This window comes from Hemiscyllium ocellatum, chromosome 24 (assembly GCF_020745735.1).
Source record: "Hemiscyllium ocellatum isolate sHemOce1 chromosome 24, sHemOce1.pat.X.cur, whole genome shotgun sequence".
NCBI lineage: Eukaryota > Metazoa > Chordata > Chondrichthyes > Orectolobiformes > Hemiscylliidae > Hemiscyllium > Hemiscyllium ocellatum.
The window spans coordinates 15,563,111-15,582,950 of record NC_083424.1 but is presented as its reverse complement, the minus strand read 5'-3'; the positions used below and the strand labels follow the sequence as shown (position 1 = coordinate 15,582,950).

General features: G+C 40.6%; 1 protein-coding gene across 1 annotated transcript in view; it reads right to left on the bottom strand.

The window, feature by feature from the left end:
- LOC132827448 (protein phosphatase Slingshot homolog 1-like) overlaps positions 1-19,799 on the bottom strand; it is a 127,338-nt gene extending 107,539 nt beyond the window's left edge. The window contains exon 1 of the mRNA XM_060844134.1: positions 19,646-19,799. Coding sequence (XP_060700117.1) covers positions 19,646-19,708 — 63 coding nt within the window. The 5' untranslated portion in view covers positions 19,709-19,799. The remainder of the gene's footprint in view (positions 1-19,645) is intronic.
- Positions 19,800-19,840: the final 41 nt, after the last annotated feature.

The following is a 19,840-nucleotide window of genomic DNA, read 5'->3' as shown; positions in this document are numbered from 1 at the left end:
TTGATCTATGGTCTGACTCCATTTACCTGCTTTTGGCCCACATCCCGTTGTCATGAAGCATTTTATTTTGTTTCAATTTGATGTGGTCCTTTACTTAGTTCACAATGGTTGGCTTATCTGCTTCAAAGACTTTTTCTTTCTCACTGGGATATATCTTTGATGTGAGCCAGGAACTATTTTCGGAAATGTCTCCCATTGTTCCTGAACACCGTCTTTGCTGCCAAACCATTTGCCCAGTCCGTTTAGGGCCATAGCGATGTACAGCACGCTTCAGTCCAACCCATTCATGCCGGCCAGATATCCCAACCAATCTAGTCCCACCTGCCAGCACCCAGCCCATATCCTTCCAAACCCTTCCTATTCATATACCCATCCAGATGCCTTTTAAATGTTACAATCGTACTGGCCTGAATAGGAAAGGTTTGGAGGAATATGGGTCGGGTGCTGGCATGTAGGACTAGATTGGTTGGGATATCTGGTCAGCATGGACAAGTTGGACAAAGGGTCTGTTTCCGCGCTGAACATCTCCATGACTCTATGGTCGGCATGACGAGTTGGACCAAAGGATCTATTTCCATCCTGTATACCTCACAGCCCATGATCTCATTATATGGTGGAACAGGCTCATCAGGTTGAATGGCCTACACCTATTTCTATGACCAAAGATTAGTGGTAAGCCAGAAGGTTGGGAAAGTTTTAAAATCTTTTTCAGGAAGGCAATTTGTTACTAGTGGAGTGCCACATGGCTGCATTTATTTACAATATGTATGTCAATATTGTGGATGAAGCAGTGAATGAAATATAGACAGGTTTCAGATAACAAAAATATATGGAAAGTGAAGTGGTGAGGATGGCACAGTCTGCAGCAGAGTATAGTTCGATTAAGTGGATGGGCAAATCTTGACAAATAGAATATAATGTGGGAGAATGAGGTTGTATGTTTTGGCAGAAATAATAGAGGATTTAAGTATTACTTATGTGGAGAAATTAATGTAGTCTCATTTGCTAGCATTTGGCCCATATCCCTTTAAACCCTTCCTATTCAATATACCCATCCAGATGCCTTTTAAGTGTTGTAATTGTACCAGCCTCTACCACTTCTTCTAGCAGCTCATTTCATATACGTACCATCCTTGGTGTGAAAAAGTTACAGTTTAGGTCCCTATTAAATCTTTCCCCCTCACCTTAAACCTGTGCCCTCTAGTTTTGGAGTCCCCTACTGAAGGAAAAAAGACCTTGTCCATTTACCATGTCCATGCCCCTCAATTTTATAAATCTTGACAAAAATCACCCCTCAGCATCCAACGCTCCAAGGAGAATAGTCCCAGTCTATTCAGCCTCTCCCTAGATCTCAAATCCTCCAAACCTGGCAACATCCTTGTTTTCCGAACCCTTTCAAGTTTTACAACAACCTTCCTCGAGCAAGGAGACCAGAATTGTATGCAGTATTCCTATAGTGGCCTAACCAAAGTCCTGTACAGCCGCAACACGAACTCCCAACTCGTATTTTCAATGCACTGACCAATATAAGCAAGCATACCAAACGTGTTCTTCATTATCTTCTTTCCCTGTGACTCCACTTTCAAGCAACTATGAACTTGCACTCCAAGTCTCTTTGTTCAGCAACATTCTCCAGGACCTTACCATTAAGTATTTAAGTCCTGTCCTGGTCTGCCTTTCCAAAATGCAGCATCGCGCATTTATCGAAATTAAACTCCATCTGCCATTCCTCAGCCCATTGGCCCATCTGATCAAGATCCTGTTGAACTCTGAGTTAACCGTCTTTGCTGTTGACTACACGTCCTATGTTCACATCCAAATCATTTTTATATAAATGATGAAAAGCAGTGGACCCAGTACTGATCCTTGTGGCACACCACTAGTCACAGTTCTCCAGTCTGAAAAGCAATCCGCCACCACCACCCTCTGTCTCCTACCTTCCAGCCAGTTCTGTATCCAAGTAGCTAGTTCTTCTTCTATTCCATGTGATCTAACCTTACTAACCAGTCTACTATGAGGAACCTTGTTGAATGTCTTACTGAAGTCCATACAGATCACTTCAACTAGCTTGGCACTCATTGCTTTCTAATTACCTTATTGACATTTAGTACATTTGCTTCCAACACAGGTTTCTCTCTTTGAAACTGGATGCTAAGTTCTAATAATATGGACACTGTTTTCTACAGGATCTTTTAGTGGAGGTTTTTTATTAAATCTGCCTCATTATATATTACCAGCTCCAAAATAACCTGATCCCTGGTTGGATCCACAACATAGTGTTCAAGGAAACTATCCCAATACTGTCCATTTGGTGCTAATAGAGTATAGTCAAATATCCCCAAACATTATAGTTCCCATATGTAGAGTTAGAGAGAGAGAGTGTTAGAGAGAGAGAGAGAGAGAGAGAGTGTTAGAGAGAGAGAGAGAGAGAGAGAGAGTTAGAGAGTTAGAGAGAGAGTTAGAGAGTTAGAGAGAGAGTTAGAGAGTTAGAGAGAGAGTTAGAGAGTTAGAGAGAGAGTTAGAGAGAAAGAGAGTTAGAGAGAAAGAGAGTTAGAGAGAAAGAGAGAAAGAGAGTTAGAGAGAAAGAGAGTTAGAGAGAAAGAGAGTTAGAGAGTTAGAGAGTTAGAGAGTTAGAGAGTTAGAGAGTTAGAGAGTTAGAGAGAAAGAGAGTTAGAGAGTTAGAGAGTTAGAGAGAAAGAGAGTTAGAGAGTTAGAGAGTTAGAGAGTTAGAGAGTTAGAGAGTTAGAGAGTTAGAGAGTTAGAGAGTTAGAGAGAAAGAGAGAAAGAGAGAAAGAGAGAAAGAGAGAAAGAGAGAAAGAGAGAAAGAGAGAAAGAGAGAAAGAAAGAGGCAGAGAGAGAGAGACAGAATTATTTTGCTAAGGGGCAACATTTGGATGAGAAAGAGGGATGCAAAAAGATCCTTGGAAGACATTCACAGTATGGAGCAAGAAAATAAACCACCATAAAAACTGCTATGGCAGCAATAACCAGGGCAGTACAATCCCATCGAGCTAGGCAATGAAGAAAAGGAATTGCCAATTCTACCTCTGCTTGACATCCACTTTCTAATCTTTGGGATAAAGATTGAGACGGTGTATTGACATTTTTCTTCCAAGCACCATAAAGAGTTTTAGTTCAGTGTCTGACCTGCTGTCCACAGTGATTAATGGACCAAAAACCAAAAGTGTTTTAACCTAACACTGAAGCAGATATATCATGTAGTGTCCTTTACATTCTATCCAATTAGCAGGGTTTATTTGAACAGGAATTTCCAGTTTGGAATGCCAATATGGGCAAATGGAACGTTGATATTTCCAAGAATCAGATGAAATGTTATGACTGGTTTTGACAATTAAACATGGCTATGGAATTAAGTACGAAACCAAGGCATCATTAACTGAATAAAACCAAAATATTACGAGTGCTAGAAATGTGAAACAAACAAAGAGACCATGAAATAAACACCATGCATCTGCTACCATTGTCCTTCTAGATGGAAGTGATTGTAGGTTTGGAAGTTGCTGTCTAAGCACCTTCAGTCAGTTTAGGCTGCTCATCTTGCAGCTGGTACACAATGTCAGTGGTGGAGGTCATGATTTGGAGATACCGGTGTAGGACTGGGGTGTTTAAAGTTAAAAATTACACAACACCAGGTTATAGTCCAACAGGTTGGCTTTCAATTAAACCTGTTGGACTATAACCTGGTGTTGTGCAATTTTTAAACTCAGTGGTGGAGGAGGTGGATACTTGTGGATGTCATACCAACTGAGCTGCTTTGTCCTAGATGGTGTCAAGCTTCTGGAGTGTTGTTGGAGCTGCACCCATCCAGGCAAGAGGGAAGTATTCCATCACACTCCTGACTTGTGCCTTGTACAGGGGTGAACAGGTTTTGGGAAGTCACTTGCTGCTTATGCTGTTTGGCATGCAAATAGTCCTGCTCGATAATTTCACCAGGTTGATACCTCATTTTTAAACATACCTAGTACTGCCCCTAGCATACCCTCCTGCATGCTTCATTGAACAGAGTTAATCCCCCGGCTTGATGGTATTGGTTGAGGCCATGAGGTTCCAGATTGCATTGGAGTACGATTCTGCTGATGGCCCACAGTGCCACCTGAATATTCATAAATTATAGAACTGTTTGAAGCCTGTTCCATTTTGTAGGGAATAGTGCCATATAAAACAATAGTGGATATTATCAAAAGAAAGATAGAACTTTATCTTCAGAGGGACTGCGTTTACTTACACTGTCGAGAACACATGCATTTGAAGCTAGTAAATTGGTGAATACATTTTTTCCTCCATAAGTATATCTCCCACCTGTCTCCTTCAGTGGTCCCCAACTTTTCAGATACCAGCCTTCAGCCAATTCAATTCACTCCACGTACTATCAAATGGTTGCAGACACTACGTATTGCAAAGGCCATGGGCCCTGACAATATTCTGGCAACGGTACTGAAGACTTGTGCTCTAGAACTTGCCATTCCAAGCTGTTCCAGTGCAGTTACAACACTGGCTTGGGAATGAAAACTGACAAGTAACATTCGCATCACACAAATGCCAGGCAATGACTATCACCAGTAAGAAACTCTCACCAGCTCCCTTGACATTCAAATGGTGTTACAATCACTATCAACATCCCACATTGACTAAAACCTCAACTGGACTCACCACATAAACACAGTGGCTACAACAGTAGGTCAGCGGATACTGTGGCAAGTAAATCACCTCCTGACTCTCCAAAGCCTGTCCACCATCTACAAGGCACAAGTCAGAAATGTGATGGAATATTCCCCACTTGCCTAGACAGATATAGCTCCAACAAAAGAAGAAACTTGACACCATCCAGGACAAAGCAGCCTGTTTGATTAGTACCACATTCACAAAGAATCCACTCTCTCCACCACTGACACTCAGTAGTAGTGTGCATGGCAGAAATTCACCCAAGATTGCGAATTTTGAGAAGATATGTAGCTCAGGTTGAGGTTCAAGTTGTAAGCTTGCTCACTGAGCTGAAAGGTTTGGTTTTCAAACGTTTTGTCACCATGCTAGGTAACATCATCAGTGAACCTCTGGTGATGTGCTGTTATGTCCTGTTTTGTGTGTGTGTCTTGGTCTCATAAGGTGGGTGATATCACAGTGTAATGAACAGTTAATGGAGAGTTTCAGACCAGCATCTACAAGAGAGCAACACACACAGAGCAGATACTTAACTACAGAAGCAATCATTCCAACATCCACAAATGAAGCTGCATCAGGACATTTAAGTGGGCCACAACACTGCAGCACCCAGCAGAAGTAAAATACCTATACAATGTATTCAAGAAGAACGGGTAGCCAATAAACACAATCCACCAATTCCTATACAACACACCCATCTTAAGAGACCAAGACACATAAATAGAAAGCGAAACATAACACCAGTGCTTCACTGGAGGCTCACTAATGATGTTACCTAGCATGGTGATGAAATGTCTGAAAACAAACCTTCCAGCTCAGCGAGCAAACTTACAACCTGATTCACCCAAGATCCTCAGACAACATATTCCAAACCCACATCCACTTCCACCTAGAAGGACAAGGACAGGAGATACATAGGAACAATGTCAGCTGCAAGTTCACCTCCAAGCTACTCATGATCCTGACATGGAAATATATCACCGTCCTTCAATGCTGCTTGGATAAAATGCTGAATTTCCTTCCCTAATGGCATTGTGGGTCAACCTACAGCAGGTAGACTGCAGCAATTCAAGCTCACTACCACCTTCTCAAGGTCAACTAGGGACAGGCAATAAATGCCGGCCAACCAATGACACTCATGCCCCATTAGAGAATAAAAAAGAATTAGGGAGAAACTCAGCAGATTTGACATAGTCTGATTCGAGTTCGATATGTCTCTTCTTGAGAACTAAAAGGTAATGGAAATTTTTTTTGAGTGTACTTTGGATGCAGGCAGAATCCCAGTACAAGACCTAGTGCAACAACTGTTGGTGGAACAACAGAGAGAGTGAGGGAGTTGCAAAATAGGTCTAAATTAACTAAAATAAGATGAGTGATGTGCTTCGAAATTCTCAGCAGTGCCACTTTGCATAGTGGCGCAGAAGCTAAAGGTAAAAATACAGTCATCATAGTCCATCAGACCACAAAACTGCTCTCTGATTAGCAGGGGACTGGTGATTGTTTAAATGAAGGTCACCATGTCTCAGGTGAGGGGCAAAGCTAAGAAGCAGAATGCTTCATGGTAACCCCAGCCAGCATGGGAACTGATCCTCCTCTGTTGGTGTTTCTCTATATTGCACACAAGCAGGACTATTAGAAAAAAATGTACATGTGCAGAAAAGAGGTGCACAACTGAAACAGCTAAATTTCAAGAACTGAAAGGATCATTAGGATGATTCCTGGTAAGGAGGGATCGTCTTATGAGCAAAGACTCAACAGATTAGGACTCTACTTGATAGAATGTCAAAGAGAGGTGACTTCATTGAAACACATAGGATTCTTAGAGGTCTTGACAGGCTAAATGATGAGAGATGTTTCCCCTTATGGGAGACTCTAAGACTAGAGGACATAGTCTCAGAATAAAACTTCACCAATTTAAGACTGAGATCAGGAGGAATTTCTACTCAGTGTTGAAAGTCTTTGGACTACTTATCACAAAGAGGTGTGGGGGTAAAATCTTTGCGTACCTTAAGGCTGAGATAGGTATTCTTGATCAGTAAGGAAATCAAGCATAATGGGGAAAGGGTAGGAAAATGGACACGAGGAACATTGAATCAGCTATGTTCCTATTTCTTACGGTTTTATGGCTGTTGAACTGGTCTGCCTGCCTGGAAACATTTGCATGTTAGCACGAATTTTAAAATCATATTCTTGGATTATTTTTAAGACTTGTATACCATTTATCTCAGTCTTAGATTCTAAGAAGAAATGGGCAAACTTCTTTTCCAAAACTAAAGTTGAGATTTTACAGCAATTTCTACAGGTCTGACAGCATCTCTGGAGAGAAATCAGAGTTAACATTTTAGGTCACATGACCCTTCTTCCAAACAGTTCTTCAGAGAATTTATTTTCAACACAGGTGATTCCTCTGCTCATTAATGTGATGAAACACGAACACAAAAGTTTAAAAAAAACTATTCAGATTCAGTAATAATCAGAGATAGTTGGCCTCTGGATTTTCATGGACACAGGATGTTGCTTGTTCCTTGCCCTTAACATTTCCTCTGCAGAGAGGGGTTGGCAAACATTTCAATGATACCAAGTTAAAACACCATTTCCAAGTGAAACATCAATCTCTTGTGAACAAACACATTCAGGACTTCTAGAGCTGGAGGGAACAAAACATCAAGCAAACCCAAATTTGATGGTGCGAGCTGTATTAAATAAATTTTAAGAGGCTAGTTACTTCGTGGGTGAGCTTATGGCAAAATCAAAGACCCATACCATTGCTGAAACCTTAATCACGCCTACCTGTAAAAAAAACATAGGTGTGATGTGGGGAGCTAATGTTGCAAAAGAATCAATAAAATTCCACTCTCTGAAAATCGTTTCAACAACAAATTGTATTGAGGTGGTGCTGCAGGACAAGTTAGCTACTAGTGGTAAGCTTGCTTTGCAGATTGACAAGTCCACTGATATAAGTAGACACTGCCAGTAGCTGGCCAATAGTTCAGAACATTCAGGATAATGTTTTTATTCTGCAAGGAGCAACCAAGTCATGCAACTGGTAAAGAAATATTTCAAATAACAGGCGCCCACTTGAGGGAAAAACTAACTAATCTGGGCAACGAGCTGAAGCATTTGCACTGATGGAGCAGCTTCTATGACAGGGAAAATCAAAGGATTTGACAGTAAAGTAAAAGAGGAAAATCCTGACATCCAGATCATCCACTGCATCCTCCATACTGAAACTCTTGCAACCAAAACAATGCAACAACAGAGTTAGCTGCAGTGTTACAGCACACATGAAAACTATGAATTACATACAATCAAGGTCAAACTCATATTTACTCATTATTGTATGTGCAGAAATGGAGGCCAAGCAGTGTTTACTTTTACACACCAAGGTGCAATGGTTATTGTGGGGGAAGCTTCTCCTCGGTGTTCCAGAGCTCCAAGGAGAAAAGGACATGTACTTCATCAATGCATGAACTGTCTTGTAAAGAGTCACTATCTGATGATTATGGCGTGCAAATCTGGCAAATATCTTACAGACATTTTTAGCCATCTGAATAAACTGATTTCTAAAAGGCTGGGGCAAAATGAGACAATCCTGACCATGGCAGATAAACTCCAAGGTTCTAAATCAAAGCTGTTGTGAAACTTGAAAGGGTTCACAAATGATTTACAAGGATGTTGCCAGGGTTGGAGGACTGAGCTATAGGGAGAGGCTGAACAGGCTAGGGCTGTTTTCCCTGGAGCGGAGGCTGAGGGGTGACCTTATAGAGGTTTACAAAATTGAGGGGCATGGATAGGGTAAATGGCCAAAGTCTTTTCCCTGGGGGCTAGGAGTCCAGAACTAGAGGACATAGGTTTAGGGTGAGAGGGGAAAGATACTAAAGAGACTACGGGGCAACTTTTTCATACAGAGGGTGGTACGTGTACGGAATGAACTGCCAGACAAAGTGGTGGAGGCTGGTACAATTGCAACATTTAAGAGGCATTTGAATGGGTATATGAATAGGAAGGGTTTGGAGGGATATGGGCCGGGCGCTGGCAGGTGGGACTAGATTGGGTTGGGATATCTGGTCGGCATGGATGGGTTGGACTGAAGGGTCTGATTCCATGCTGCACATCTCTATGACTCTAAATCTGAGCCTTTGGCAAGAGACAGTAACAATGGGTTGATGTTTCTACAAGCACCACTAGCGGCAGATGCAGCTGTTAAGATGCATAGCCTCACATTTAAATATCTCAAAGTACTGTAATAAAGGTTCGAATTCTACTTCCACTCAAACATAGAAGACTATGACAGAACACATGATCTATCTAAGTCAGAGTCTTCTGATTCATTTCAAAATTTGATGTTAAAAACAAAGTGGAATATACAGATCTATGGATGGATCGCATAATTAAACCGAAGTTGAGAGAGATGTCTTTGTGTGTGCTTTGGCTGATTGTAATATGAATAAGTGATGATCTCTGATCATATTATTGCTATACTACTGCCACTTGCAACAACATACCTGCGATCAGCATTTTCAGTACTGGCATACATGAAAAACTACAAGAGGGTATGGTTGTCAGTGCAGTAAGATTTAGAGAGCAGCCCGCCCTCAATTCCTCCCAGATCAAAAAGCTCAATGCACATTGGCAGGCCCAGGTTTCCTAAAAATGCAGTAAACCACAATTTACTCTACATTAGGCTTTGCTCTGATCCATTGTATGGGAATAGTTAGTAATAATTGAGTTGAGTAGATTTTGAAAGTGTGCTTCTGCTCACAATTGAAGATGATGTATTTCTGTGGGTAGATTTGAAACTTGAATGTTTTCGATCCTTCTTTAGCTTGTTGTATGCACTATGTTGCAAACTTCACTTGTAAAGCCATAACCATACTAAATGCAAGTTAAAGTTACATTTATGAGCAAGCAATTCAGCTGAAAAACTGATTGTGCTGTAGAATTGTTTGTCTTGTTGATGTGTCCTTGATATTGAAAAAGCTTGGGAATTACTACTTTATACTAACACCAAAGCAAGCAGAAGATAAGCAGGTATTTTGTTTCATCTTGTCTCATTTTCTCCGGGTCAAAGGGGTGGCTGTGGGTACCAGCTTTGCCCATCTTTGTGGGATACTTGGAACAAGCCCGGTTCTAATCCTAATCAGTCCCCCACTCATCAATTTCTCCAATACATCACATTTTCAGGGCCGCACCTTGTTTTTGATCAGAACTGTTTTGCTTCCAATTTCCATCCTTCTGTCACCTTCACCTAGAACATCTCTGACTCTTCCCATCAGTTCCTTGACTTTGTTGTTTCTGTTTCTGAGGATAGGCTGCCTATCAGTATCCTTTGCAAGCCCACTGACTCTCAGTTACTTCAACTACACCTTGCTTTCAGCAGGGATTCCATAATTCCAGTTTCTCAGTCTCTTTTGCGTCTAGTTTGATGATGCCAGTCGACCAGGCTGTCTCCAACATGACCACCCTTAACTCTCAATCGAATATGTCACCACACTTGGGTTGAAAAAGCTTTCAGCCTATCTAATTCATCTGCTACACTTGTGCCTCACCATCCCAGTCCTTCCCAGAACAATGATAGGGCTTTTCTGTCCTTGTTTTCCATTCCACTAGTCTCCATATTCAAAAGGATCATCTTCCACCATTTCTGCCATTGCCAGCAAGATGCCACAATCAATACATCTTCCCCTCCCCTCTAATGTCTGCATTCGTCATGGACCATTCTCTCCATGATACCCTGCTTCATTCCTCCTTCACTCTTAATGCTCCCTCATTCCCCCATGGCACTACACATTAAATTAGAAAATATGAACATTTGCTCATTTACCTCCTCACTATCTGAGACCCCAAACACATCTTCCAGGTGAAGAAGCATTTCAATTGTAATTCTTTCAATCTAGTCTCCTGTATTCACTGTTCACTGTTGTTTCCTTTACACGAGCGAGACCAAGCACAGTTTAGATGACTGCTTTGCAGAACACCTTTTTCGCTGTCTGCAGAAATGACCCTGATCTCCCCAACTGCTTGCCATTTCATATAAATCTTGAATTTTTTTGGTTCCTGTGGGATGTGGGTGCCACTGTTGTTGCCCATCCCTTCCCGCTTTTGAGAAAATGGCAGTAAGGTGCTTTCTTGAATTGCTGCAGTCGATGAAGGAAGATCCACAATGCTGTTGGGAAGGAAATTCCAGGATTTTGACCCAATGATACTGAAGGAATGGTAGTGTATTTCCTTGTCAGGAACTGTGAGTGGCTAGAAGGTGAACTTGCTGGTGGTAGTGTTCCTATGTAATTGCTGCTCTTGTCCTTCTAGATGGAAGAGTTTGTAAGTTTGGAAGATGGTGTCTAAGGATCTTTGGTCAATTTTTGAAATGCACCTTGTAGACAGTATAGCAGTGAAGTGACTGAATGTTTCTGGATGCGGTGCCAATCAAGCAGGCTATTTTGTCCAGGATGGTGCCAAGCTTGAGTGTTGTTGAAGATTCAATCATCTAGGCAACAGGGGAGTATTATATCACACTCCTGACTTATGCCTTGTAGATGGAAGACAGGCTTTGGAAAATCAAGTGGGGAGTTACTCCTGCAGCATCCGTAGCCTCTGAGGTATTCTTGTAGCTACTATATTTATATGGCAGGACAAGTTCAATTCTAGGATGTTGACAGTGGGGGAAATTTGGTAATGGTAACCCCATTGAATGCCAAGGGATGATGGCTATGAGAAAGTGTATAAAGGTATGAGCAGAGAGGGAAAGAGTTATGTTTTGGGATGCATGATAAAGGTTCAGCTAGCAAGACTTTGACCAGATAAGAACTTGCAGTAAACAATGAGGTGCTGGAGGGAAGGGTTGTAGGTTAACGAGATGAAAAGCATCCCTGATATAAAGCCAGTTAACAAGGTGAAAAGTATCCATTATGTAAAGCCAGTTAACAAGGTTAAGAACATCCGTTGCATAAAACCAGATGGCTTAATCTTTATTGCTGATGCTCGCTGATTGTAACAGTCACACAATCAATATAGATGTTGCCTTATTTGGATGTTGCTCCCTGTAAGTGACTATATAATTCTTTAAGAATCTGGTGTTCAAGAGAAGACCAAGAACTCATGTCTTTGTGCATATGGGCGATTATTCTGGGCCCTGGAGGGTGAGAGAACAAAGATGAAGGAGATAAAGCCATACTGTGTCTCTGAGTGTCTGCTTCGACTGATAGAGGATCGGGAAATGGGACTGACAGCTAAATTGTTTCTTATTAGAGGTTTCATCAAGGGGATGTCATGCCTGACCAATCTATTAGAATTTTTTGGGGAGGTAATGAGCAAATTTGACAAAGAGGAGTCAATGGATGTGCTTCCTTTAGAACTGATATGAGGAGGAATTTCTTCTGCCAGAGGCTGGAAAATCTGTGGCAATCATTGCACAAAAGTTCAAGTCATTGAATACATTTCAGACAGAGATAGCTGGTTCTTGAATAGTATGGGTATCAAAAGTTACATGGAGAAGGCAGCTGAATGAGGTGGAAAAAATAGGTTATGTAGTACTCAGTGCCTCCAACTGTTTCTTGATGTCACATTAAGTGAATTGAACTGGCTGAAGACCCTCATCAGTGATGCTCAGAATGTCTGGAATGAACCAAGATGGATCACCCACTTAGCACTTCTGGCCAAAGATGGTTGCAAATGCTTCAGCTTATCTCTTGCTTACGTTCCTGTCCTGGATTTGCTGCCATGTTCCAATGAAGCACAATGCAAGTTTGCTTATCAACACCTCATTTTCTGCTTAGACACTTTATAGCCTCATGACTTCAATACTAAATTCAAATGTCTTTTAAAAGACTAATTGTATTGTGCTTGTAATCCATTTCTCTCATCCTCTCCCCACCTTATATCCCTAGCTGAAAGTGTCTTGTCTTGCTTTTGCCTGGTTTAATTTGATCTTAGTATAAATAACTTATTCCCACCCTTCCACACCTCAATTTACATCTCTTTTCTCCTTCTTTGCCATTAACCCCAACATTGTATGATCTAAAGAAGGAATTGGATAAACACTTAGGATTAAAAGGCATCAAAAGATAGGAGGATAAAACAGGAACAGGCTATTGAGTTGGATAATCAGTCATGATCAGAATGAACGGTAGAGAAGGTTTGAAGGGCTGAATGGTCTACTCTAGCTTCTATTTTCTGCGTTAGCAACTCTTTTGTCTTTTGCACTGGCCCTCTGCCTCTATCAAAAGTTGAAAAAATAACATTTCCAATAGTTTTCAATTCTGAAGAGGAGGCATACTGGACTTAACAAGTTAACTGTTTCTCCTTCAACAGATAAGTGCCAGGTATACTGATCTTCTCTAGCATTCTGTGGCTGTTTCATAACAAACTTAAGTTACACAGCATTCGTCAACAAGGGTTCCTTGAGACAGAATATTAATTGAGCAATACACTTGTTATAAAACACTCCCTGAAAAATAGTCATGACAAGGTACAGTGTGTGCAACTATTGATCATTGACACTGAACTCATGATGCAGTCAATGGCCCATTCATTTCGAAAATTAAATACAGGCACAGAATGTTAAAAACATTCAAGCACATCAACCTACATAGCATTTTCACTGCAACCCTTAAAGAGGAAAGGGTAGCCTGAGAATAAAATGATTTCTCAAAGGCAGACATATAAGTAATAACTTGAAAATATTTTTATGATATTGCACTATTAGGCAATCCCTTGCCAGTTGTCTCCTGGCTGATCAAAGGTTTGAGAGCCAAACAAATTACCAATGCTGCAATATTATTGGTGGAGGTATACAGAACTAACACTGCAGGCTAATGCCACCAGCACCACCAGTCCAGTCCTGCTGAGTACTTTGTGTATTTGTTGTGTTTTTTAAAACTTTAGATTCTAGCTTTCACAGCATTTGCTTTTGCACAGGATATTATCCCCTTTATTCCCCAATGCAAATAATGAATGAGCCAAATACAATTAAATTGAGGTCAAAAATTGTATAAAAGAGTCTTATCTATTTGATAAAAAAGTTCATATCTAAACCTCTTCTCCAGCTTTTCACTATGTTACAAAATGTGAATCAGGCAAAGAAGTTGTTACAATAATTGCTAAAGCAACAGTGCATCCATTAAAAGGATGGAACAATGTCACTATTCATGCCTCAAATAACTAAAACACATGGAATATTTTGCAGATATTCCTAATGCATCATAAACTCAATTACAAAGTACAGGCACAAAGTCCACTCACTTCAACTTAAAACCAAACCAAATATGTAAACTATTTTAGCAAACATTGCAACAGGCTTGATTTATCTTTTAACTATAGTGGAAGAATGCATAAGTGGCTTATATAATTTGTTCTTAATCTGGCTGCTTCGATTTGTTTAAAATAAGATTTAACCTCCATTTGATTTAATGGCACCCAAAATAAACACTTAATTACAAGACCCTGCACTACAAATAACTGACATTTATTTTATCCTGTAGTTTACAAATTGCATACACTGTATTGGCTATTTGACTTTAGTATTTTTTCAACTTAGGTTACCTACATGGAATTTCAAATGTCCTATGTGAGGCCATATTGCGAAACTTAATAAATGTATCCAAAAATATTGGCTATAAAAGTATATCAGTTTCATTCATTGTGCAATTGCAAACCACAACAAGTGAGATTTGATTAATGCTCTGTGATGTGATTTTGTTTTAAAACAGATCCTCAAATTCAAAGGCAAACAGTTTGTGGATAGAGAGAGGTATTCATGCTCAAGTTTGAGATTACTTTCTTTTTTCATAACACGAATGCTATGTTTTTCTAACATCATTGGAATAGGAACTGTAAAGATAGAAATGTCTCAGGATTATTGTTTCAAGGTAATTGGGAGTTATTTTTCCTCTTTCTGATACAATGAAATCAGAACGGTGAGAACATTTCTAAACGGTGAGAAAATTCGTAAAGCCAAAGTACAAAGGGATCTGGGAGTGCTAGTCGAGGATTCTCTAAAGATAAACATGCAGGTTGAGTCCGTGATTAAGAAAGCAAATGCAATGTTGTAATTTATCTCAAGAGGGTTGGAATATAAAAGCACCGTTGTGCTACTGAGACTTTATAAAGCTCTGGTTAGGCCCCATTTGGAATACTGTGTCCAGTTTTGGTCCCCACACCTCAGGAAGGACATACTGGCACTGGAGCCTGTCCAGCGGAGATTCACACGGATAATCCCTGGAATGGTAGGTCTAACATACGTGGAACAGCTGAGGATCCTGGGATTGTATTCATTGAAGTTTAGAAGATTAAGGGAAGATTTAATAGAAACGTACAAGATAATACATGGCTTGGAAAGGGTGGACGCTAGGAAATTGTTCCGTTAGGCGAGGAGACTAGAGACACAGCCTTAGAATTAGAGGGGGTCAATTCAGAACAGAAGTGCGGAGACATTTCTTCAGCCAGAGAGTGGTGGGTCTGTGGAATTCATTGCCGCAGAGTGCAGTGGAGGCTGGGTCACTAAATGTCTTCAAGGCAGAGATTGATAAATTCTTGATGTCACAAGGAATTAAGGACTACGGGGAGAATGCTGGTAAGTGGAGTTGAAATGCCCATCAGCATGATTGAATGGTGGAGTGGACTCGATGGGCCGAATGGCCTTACTTCCACTCCTATGTTTTACGGTCTTATGGTCTTATCAGGGAGATTGTGCAATGTGATAACTAACAAAAAGAACCAAAAAGCCATCAAGAATCAAAAATAAGAATCAATTAGGAAAAAAGGAATTTCACCCGTCACAATGTACTGAGATACCTCACTCAACAAAAATATTTTTGTCCATAACAGGAAGATGTTGATGTAACAAAGCATGCCTCCTAGACTTTCTAGCCCTTCTAAATACCCCAAAATGTTTTACTCGATGCACAATAGGTTCTCTAAATTCTGGATATAGAACACAAGCAAGGAATAGCAAATTCACATGTGGACGACCTACAAAGAGCCAGGTAGCACAAGAAAAACGTGAAAATTATATAAAATATGGTCATGATCCTACATTGCTGCAGTGAGTACAGCACACATCTTGATTATAGGCTTGTATGGCAGGTTAAATGGACATTATACTGAATAGTTTATAACTTAAATATTTCTAACAGTCTGCTTACACAACTTGTTCATAACAAATTGACAATTTTTAAGCAACAGTTTACAAAACCATTGAGCCCAAATAACCTGCTGGGACATTAGTGTGATACTCCATAGCACGGGGAAACATGATCTCTGAAGGGATAGTCCTCAGTGTCAACAATGAATCACACTTATCTTAAGTAAGCACAGAAAAGGAAGAAAGTGCCCATAAGTATTCAGTTGGGAGTGACTACAAGGCAGTTATCAAAATTCAGATATTGTCATAATTGCCATCAGCAACAAGGACACCTTCCAATGGTGAAATGATTTTGAGTATGTGAAGGGTTTCTTTTGTTTAAAAAAAAATTCAAGGACTGCATATAACTATAAAATGAGACATATTTTTAACTACTGATGTACAATAGGTGACCATCAGGTTGTTCTTAATGCCATCTATCTGCTGTAACTGTGAGGTCTAATTTCAATACGCCAAAAATTATCCGATGCAGCTTGCAAATTGCAAAAGCAAGAACCACAGAATGATGGTAGAATGTGAATAAAAATTTATTTGAGCATAAACAGAGGTGGTGGTGCTGGACATCTTAAAATGCATAAAGGTGGATAACTCCCTAGGATCTGACCAGGTGTACACTAGAACTATTTTGGAAGCTAGTGAAGGGATTATTGGGCCCCTTGCTGAGATATTGTATCAATAGCCATTGATGAGTTGCCCGAAGACTGGAGATTGGATAACAATTTAAGGAAAAGCCAGGGAACTATAAACCGGTGAGCCTGTTGACAAGAATCCTGAGAGACAGGATTTACATGGATTTAGATAAGCAAGGTCTGATTAGGAATAGTCAGTATGGCTTTGTGCGTGGAAAATCATGTCTCACTAACATGATTGAATTTTCTGAAGAAGTAACGAAGAGTATTGATGAGGGCAGAATGGTTGACATGATCTATGTGGAGTTCAGTAAGGCATTCCACAGGTTCTGAATAGTAGACTGGTTAGCAATGTTAGATCATGGAATACAGGAAGACCTACACAACTAGTCAAAGGCAGAAAACAGAGGGTGGTGTTGGTGCAGGGTTGCTTTTCAGTCTGAAGGCCTATTACCAGAAGGTGTGTCACAAGGATCTGTTGTGGGTACATTGTTTTTGTTATTTATACAAATGATTTGTTTAGTAAGTTTGCAGATGACACCAAAATTTGAGATGTAAAGGACAGCAAAGAAGGTTACCTCAGAGTTCAATGGCATCTTGATCAGATGGGTTTAAATGGGCTGAGGAGTGGCAGATGGAGTTTAATTAAAGGTGATGCATTTTGGAAAGGCAAATCAGGACAGGACTTATACACTTTATGATTAGGTCATGGGGAATGTTGCTAAACAAAGAGACCTTGGAGTGCAGGTTCATAATTTCTTGAAAGTGGAGTCCTGGGTCAACAGGATAGTTTGGTATGCTTGCCTTTATTGGTCAGGGCATTGAGTACAGGACTTGGAAGGTCATGTTGCAGTTGTACAGGACATTGGTTAGCCATTGTTGGAATATTGCATGCAATTTTAGCTTCCCTGCTACAGGAAGGATGTTAGAGTCATAGAGATGTACAGCATGGAAACAGACCCTTCGGTCCAACCTGTCCACACAAACCAGATATCCCAATCCAATCTAGTTCCACCTGCCAGAACCCGATCCATATCCCTCCAAACACTTCCTATTCATATACCCATCCAAATGCCTCTTGAATGTTGCAATTGTATCAGCCTTCACCACTTCCTCTGGCAGCTCATTCCCTATACATACTACCCTCTGCGTGAAAAAGTTGCCCCTTAGGTCTCTTTTATATCTTTCCCCTCTCACCCTAAACTTATGCCCTCTAGTTCTGGACTCCCCGATCCCAGAGAAGAGACTTTGTCTATTTATCCTATCCATGCCCCTCATAATTTTGTGAACCTCCATAAGGTCACCCCTCAGCCTCTGATGCTCCAGGGAAAACATCCTCAGCCTGCTCAGCCTCTCCCTATAGCTCAAATTCTCCAACCCTGGCAATATCCTTGTAAATCTTTTCTGAACCCTTTCAAGTTTCACAACATCTTTCCGATAGGAAGGAGACCAGAATTGCAGGCAATATTCCAACAGTGGTCTAACCAATATCCTGTACAGCTGCAACATTACTTCCCAACTCCTGTACTCAATACTCTTACCAATAAAGTTGTGAAACTTGAAAGGGTTCAGAAAAGATTTACAAGGATGTTACCTAGTTTTGAGGGTTTCAGCTATTGGGAGAGGCTGAAAAGGCTGGGGCTATTTTCTTCGGAGTGTCAGAGGCTGAGGGGTGACCTCAGAGGTTTATAAAATCATGAGAGATGTGGATTAGGGAAATAGCCAAAGTTTTCTTTTTTCCCCCAGGAGTAGGGGAGTCCAAACCTAGGGGGTATAGGTTTAAGGTGAGAGGGAAAAAATGTAAAAGGGGCCTGAGGGTGCACAGGGTGGTGTGTGTATAGAATGAGCTGCCAGGGGAAGTGACCGAGGTTAGTACAATTAAACATTTAAAAGGAAGCTGGATGGGCATATGAATAGGAAGAGGTCAGAGGGATATGGGCCAAATGCTGGCAAATGAGACTAGATTAATTTAGGATATCTGATTGGCATGGATAAATTGGACTGAAGGGTTTGTTTCCATGCTATACAGCTCTCTGACTCTATGATTATAAATAGCTACCTACAATCCCATTGAGGATTCTTACAGAATGTTAAACAACAAATTAAAAGAGCAGAACAGCAATAACAGGTGATATACTTTACCTGTGTATATCTTAAAACTGCAAACAGAATGTAATGTCCATTATACAATATTTGAATATTTCAATTTGCTTCTAACCTGAAGCAGGTGTGTATTCACATTAACCTCCATTGGACCCTATCCAAAAGACTAGCAGCTTGAGGATCAGTGTCATGAAGGTGGTAAGTGGTTCATAATCATTTTTCACAGGATGATGGCAGTTAGAACTGATCTTGCTGTTTCAGAGAGTAACTCAGATGTATAACAAAAATCAATCAACTCTTGTATTGATGATACCCACATCAAATTAAATGCCACCAGAATCAATCCAAATTTATTGAAAATTTAACAGGATAAGATTTATATTATCTAAAATTTATATGGTATAACTTGCACCAATTCCATTGCAACCCTAAATCTGGCAATGAAAATATTTATTCCAAAAGAAGCATCAATGTCTATCACGTTACTACAACTGCTACTATACAGTAATAGATCTAGCTATTTACCAGGCTTCTAAATTCTCCATAATACAACAAAATCTCGTCGATAAACCTAATCCTGCTAAGAAATCAGCCTTGATAAAACATTTGAAAAAAACAAAAACAAAGGAATTCAAATCAAACAAAGCACACTGCCACCGTTTACAGGAAGATTAGCACCACATATTGCGATGAATATCGATCCAGGGCAATTGTGTGAAAATTGTGCGTGCGTTTTGGTGATCTTAAACTTCCTAATATTTCAGTGGACCTCAATCTATTTCTCGTGTTTTCCTTTCTCAGTACCAACTTTAACACCAGTACTGCTAAACAAAAACCGCGGGCACAATCCTAATAACAATAAATAATATTGTGAAAATAAAGATATAAAGGAAAGTAGCTTCCCTCTGATTGCGCACAAGTTTGATTCTAATTTAACAGTTTTCAAAACAACACTTGCAATATAAAGTATTTCTGTTTCAGGTATAACGATCATGCCCGCATGCGGCCTGGTACATTCCCAGATTCCTAGCTAGTCCAGTCGGCCCTAGGAAGCCATTAGCCCAGAAGATGCTGGCGACCATAGCGGACTCACCGAGACACTGGGACTGGAGGAGGCGCTCGGGGTCGGAGAGCGTTGCACCGTAACCAAGGCCATCAGGGAAGGCAAGCAAAGGTAGCTGCCCGGCAGGTGAAATGCGGGAGGCTGAGGCCCGGAGGCGGGGCTGACTGATTACCCGGACCGTTAGAAACGTTAGGACGGCTCGCGCGAAGTGCTGAGGGGATGTGG